At 37.6% G+C, this 5,894-nt stretch overlaps 1 protein-coding gene across 1 annotated transcript in view; it reads right to left on the bottom strand.

The window, feature by feature from the left end:
* Window positions 1-1,030: 1,030 nt before the first annotated feature.
* The window catches only part of SWT1 (SWT1 RNA endoribonuclease homolog), an 84,416-nt gene continuing 79,552 nt past the window's right edge, over window positions 1,031-5,894 (bottom strand). The window contains exon 20 of the mRNA XM_054036878.1: window positions 1,031-2,309. Coding sequence (XP_053892853.1) covers window positions 2,204-2,309 — 106 coding nt within the window. The 3' untranslated portion in view covers window positions 1,031-2,203. The remainder of the gene's footprint in view (window positions 2,310-5,894) is intronic.

Below are 5,894 nucleotides of genomic sequence, written 5' to 3'. Positions count from 1 at the left end.
TTACTATCAAAGTTGTAGTTGTGGCTTTGTTCACAGGTCACTAAGACACTCTTTATTTAAAAGATAAATCATCCTGCAACACAAATGGAAGTGAATCTGCCCCCAAAAGCAAAAGTTTAGGATTTACTAGAACAGTGATACTCAGACCTCAGCAGCCAAATTAGTAATCAACAGTACCCAAAAGAGCCACAGTAATGAGTTCATTGTTTCATTTACTATTTTTCTCACAGCAAAGTGACTGACCAGGTTTTCTACAATTGGTTAATACTGAATTTAATGTGGCTCATTTAGCACTATTCTAAAGCATAGCACTTTCAAATCTAAGTAACTGAAGTTTTTCTAACTACATTTTAAAGTTCTGATCCATATAGCTAAAATTGGTCTAGGCTTAGGTCTAATGTTCTCACAGTGAGCACCACCAGCTTTTGTCAGTCTTACTCCTTTCCAACTCTATACAGTAATGATAGGGCTTGCTACATTTAATCTTAACTACAGAACACTGGACTGAACTAAGCTGAAATAGTTAAGAGGTGGACCCAGAAGTCATAATGCTCATGAGCCGAATGTTTAGCTAAGGACAGCCATTAAGCCATATTAAATTAGTTTTAGTAACTGGTCAGAAAATTAGATAGCTCTTAGTAACTTTTAGTAGATCTGGAAAAAAAGGCATGTGTTTTACATACATATACTCTGATACATTCCTGACAAGTCACCAAGTTTTACTGCTGCCTTGAAGAATGAAATTGTCAGTGTTTGAGGACAACAGCATTGACAGTATGTCAAACAATCCTGTTTGGGGTTTTTTTGGCCCAAGCATACTAGGTACACATTAGAACAATCAGAATGGGGCAGCACAGTATTTTTAAAAGCCATTATTTTTCTGCAATTGAGGGCCTGTAACTGGAGCAGCTTCTGAGACATTTGTGAATTCAGTACATAGAATGAGATACAAGAACACGAACAAAAGAAATGTTCCCCCTGAGTTTGCTTGGAGTGAGTGAACACAGTTGCATCTACATAGTAAAGATAGGACTGTTCAAAATAGCACAATTTATTAAGGAATTAAACTTCAATTAGTTACACTTCCAGTAAAGCTTTTACAAGTCAAGAATATATTTAAAAAAAAATCAGTGATACAGTTTTACAAGTATGTCTGGTCTCTGTACAAGCAAATAGACAGGTAGTATTAAAGGCCAGAAGTATTGTAAATAGCTGTTAAGTCAGTTTCAAGAAACAAGTTATAATTACATTCCAACAGCAACATGTGCAACTTGAACAGCAGCAAGGGAAATCATTTGACAGTGCCCTGCAGTAGAAAAGAAGTTCCGATATATAGATAGATATAGGTAGGTAGGTAGAAAAGGTAGGTGTGTTTTGGTTTGGGGTTTTTTTTAAGATGACTTCTAGGTGAAAACCACCCAAATTTCTACTGTAAAGGAAAGGACAAATAGAATTACTAAATCACTGATGGGTAAATAAAACCAGTTAATTTAGACAGGAAGCAATTTTTAGGCAGTTTTACTTGTTAGTACCTGTTTAACTCACATACCTTTTAAGAAACACTAAGATCTCACCTGCACCACCTTCGCTTAAATTAAGGATAGGAAATTCTCAGTACCAATCAGACCAGTACATACAGGAAAGGGTTAACTTGATCATTGAACTGGAGGAGGGCAGAACTTTTAAACTATTTTTCACCTGTCATCTTTTAGGCAGACCAAAAAAAAATTCTCTCCTCTGGCTTGGTCTTAAAGGTATTTGAATCTCTTAAATTTTACACCACACTTTGTTTTCTTGCTTTTTGGTTGTCAGAAGGGAAGTGTTTACAGGGTAGTCTTCTATACAAAAACACTGGCTATTTATTTTTTGCACTTTAAAAGTAGTCCAAACAGATATATGCTAAGTATCCTAGTGGCAACATCTAGGATTGTGCTCATCTCTGGAAGATGAGATTTAATGCAAATGCCAACAATTAATGCTGCTGGTGGACTCCTGTTGCTAGCTGAATGGGGGAAAAATAATTCAGGAAGTAGATTCAAGTGTAAGTTAAACAGCACTGAGAAAAACTGGACTAGATTGTGGTTGCTCTCCTGACAAAGTTCCCCATTTTATTTTATTTGATTTTTTTAAAAGAGTACAATTTAAGGAGGGGGAAGCTCAAGGGGAGAACAGTGTAGATCAAAACCTGAAGTTGACTGTAGTATCATAACCAGCCCCTATTTTTGGCCTCCATATGGACAGATGCATTGCACTGTGTAATAGTGTATTCCAGCTGTGCCAGCTGGCAACATCCAACTGTTAACCTCTCTCTAGAAGGAAAAGAAAAGATGTATATTAAACCAACCTGTCAGCAGACAATAACTTTTTAATATGAAAAATAGACATTTTATAAGGTTTTAATTTTTAGATGTAACATGGTATTTTCAGAGGGTGTGCACCCAATCTTTCTGAACAGTGGGAGTGGAGGACACCTGACATCTGCCAAAAGTGCCATCCTTATTACTACTTGAAAGATTAAGACAATATGTAGATAAGTGAGTTTCAAACTAAGCCAACTATTCCCATCCCCAGCTGCATGCTGCAAGAACAAAATTCAGTATCAGCATATTTATAGAATTAATGTTTACCTAGACAGTTATGTACATGGAATAAAGTTGCCAAATGTATACAATTGAAACTTACAGATTTTATTTTCAAAGCTCTTTTCCACCGAAGCTGTTTTTGAATGAAAACAATTTGTGTAAATTCCACAAGTCACCTTTTCCTTTAGTGTGTCTTTTCCCAATTTTTTTTAAGATTGCCTCATAACAGCCCCATTTCCACAAGGAATTTAAAATTAAGGGCTTAAGTATGTGAGCCATCTCAGACTTCAGGGAGACTACTTCTATGCATGAAGTTAGGCACAGTACTTAGCTGAATTAGAGCCTATTTTCTGTTTTCCCACAGTAAACATCTTCATTTTTATGGTAACCTCATCTGAGATCATTGGAAAGGTGATCATTATATGGCCCTGATGCTCAGCTGCAGCAAAAGAGCATACAGTGGAACTTAGCTGCCTATCCACTGGAGCTGGTGTTCTAAAACTTCATTGCACCGTGACCCCCCACCCCCTTCTGACAACAAAAGTTACTTCATGACCCCAGGAGGGGGGAACGAAGCCTGAGCCTGCCCTAGTGCCTTGGGTGGGGAGTCAAAATCTGATCCCCTCTGCTATGTGGGGGTCCAAAGCTAAAGCTCAAGGTCTTCAGACCTAGGCAGGGGGCCAGTAACCTGAGCCCTGTTGTGCAGGGCTGAAGCTCTTACAGGGCTGAAGCTCCATGCGCCAGCAAGTCTAAGCCCTAGTGACCCCATTCAAAGGGGGTTGCGACCCACAGTTTGAGAACTGCTGCACTAGAGCTAGAAGTCGTCCTGTTGCACTGATGCTACAGACAAAGCTGTGACCTTATTTTGCCCTCTCCCTCAGTCTAGAAAATAAGGGGGGGGTGTACTTTCTCAAATTAGGCATTTAACTTCCATGGGATTCTGTTAGTACAATCATTAACATTTAGTTGTTTAGACATGGCTTAATACTGCTCATTCAGAGTATAGGCACTGTATGACTTATACTGTGTTTCTGAACAGGAATCCTGAGGACCCCTTGTTCTAGTGTTAACCAATGATCATTCAAAATGTATTTTGTTTCACTTTTATTTTGTTTAATTGTAGTTCATGTAGATTAAAGAGGACCCTGTTATACCTCCTTAACAGTACACAAGCAATACATACAGTGGGGCAACTGGTGTAAATTGTAGAAGTTCCATTGAATCCACTGGAGCTCTGTCAGTTTACAGCAGTTGAGGATCTGCTCCAATGGTTATCATTAAACCCTAACCATTACCCAGGTACCTGCAGTAATCAGAGTAACTTCTATTTTAAACAACACACTGAGTATGTAGAGTGGTAACTGCTGAGTTTTAATTTAAAATGGTATCCATTGCAGATTTTCACACACAAGCCTTTCAAACTATGAGTAGACCCTTGTCTGAGAAAGGTAATCCATTTTTAGAGAGAGAATAAATAAATAAATAAAGCCACCTTCCAAATTGCCTGATTTCCAATTTTTTTTTTAAAGTCTGAAAACATTTGTTGTGTGGTTTTTTTTGTTTGTTTGTTTGTTTGTTTTTTTAAAAACACCCAACAACAACAATGAGTTTCATAGTTTTTACTGAGCTAGCCTCTGCCCCTCCACCCCCAGGGTTTCACAAAACCACACAGAGATGCTCTTTTAAACTTTACCATTTGAACAGCTAAACCTTTTCTAAGGCAGCTAGCTATTTTGCTAGATCTGACATCTGTATGTTTTAAGATTTCTTTCTAACTTGAGCTTGTGTTGGATATTAAGTGGTAGAATTCTTTTTAGCTTCAAGTCACCATTACAGCTGGCAAATACGGAAACAAAAACCCCACAGTACATTCAAAATATACTTTGCTGCAGTATTGGAAGCAAATTAAGACTCAAAGCAAATTAAAATATTAATCTTAACACGTTTACCTGCAGGAATATCCACAGAAATAGCTAATAGTAACAAGCTATTACTGATTCTCTCAGATTTCAAATTCATGCTCGTGAGAACTTGCCCTGTGCAAGGGATGTTAAGATACTCAGCCAATTGGGGAACAGGAGCACATTATAGGTCCTTTGTGTCCAGTCAAAACAGCTCATATACTGGTAACAAACTGCCACAATTGAGTTACAGACCAAGAATTGTTTGAAGAAGTAATTCAGCAAATAATTTTGAACAGTTTAACTTCTCAACAGAATATGTGAACAAATGTATTTCTTGAATAGCATTCCTTATGAATTATTTGATCCATTCTAATTGGGAATGTTAGTGCTCACAGAACCAATTTTTGCAAGTCTAATAACAGGTTTTGTCTTAAAATGCATATGGGCAGAGGATGTTACAATTACCTAGATAGCAGATGCATAATTTAAAGACTAGGCTACAAAGAGAACTAGAGACCGATTACTATAAATCTTCTAAAATAAGGGCCACATGTAAATTATATACAAATCTCCCTGTGGTAACCACCATGCCACACAGCATTCAAGCACCACCCCTACCTTCAAATAGGTCTCAGTCGCTCTAGCTGTTGTCCATGAAGCTATTTTGACTTATTACCTTGGCTTTGCCATAGTGTTGAAAAAATATCGAAGTAATAGTTTGACAAAACAATTTACAAGAGGAGTTTTATCATGAAGTATGCTGCAATTAGCACTGAATCTCTCATATCTACATCCATTACAATTACGTGCAGCATTAAAAACCTAACACCTATTGGCATTACAGTCCCAATACCACCATCTACCCAGGCAACACTTGCTATGAATTTAGTGTGCATTTTGCCCAAGGAAGGATTTCAGCAGTACGTCCTTGATAATGCCAAGGGGTGCTAACACATAGATAATGTAATGCCTCTGAAAAGCAGAGCGGAAAGAGTCTGGCAAAAAAGTCAAACTTTCACAAGATTCACAAGTAATGCTGAGATGGTCCAAAACTATTGCTAGTCCTACCATTCAGTCAAGACACCATCTGTATTTGAACGGTTAGGTTTTTATATCAACACTTTGCTCAGCTATTGAGGCTTTTTCTAGCTACAGAAATACATTCCTTTCATCTGTTTGTGAATTGATATTTTACAGCTATTTAAATAATGTCACTTAGTGTCATGCCAGAAGTGGCTCCACTGCTGTCAGTGGATGAAGTTCTCACTGGTTTATAAACTGAGCAATCGGTTTGGTAATGATGGCAGTATATACATTTCAAATATCATTAATGAAGGACAGAGAGCCTTTGGAGACAGTCTAACTAATACTTATATCTGGACTAAGTCAACGCAGTACTTAAATAACT

The sequence above is a fragment of the Malaclemys terrapin genome, chromosome 8, assembly GCF_027887155.1.
Source record: "Malaclemys terrapin pileata isolate rMalTer1 chromosome 8, rMalTer1.hap1, whole genome shotgun sequence".
Taxonomy (NCBI): domain Eukaryota; kingdom Metazoa; phylum Chordata; order Testudines; family Emydidae; genus Malaclemys; species Malaclemys terrapin.
The sequence above is the reverse complement of the archived record's forward strand: the minus strand, read 5'-3'. Positions and strand labels throughout refer to the sequence as shown.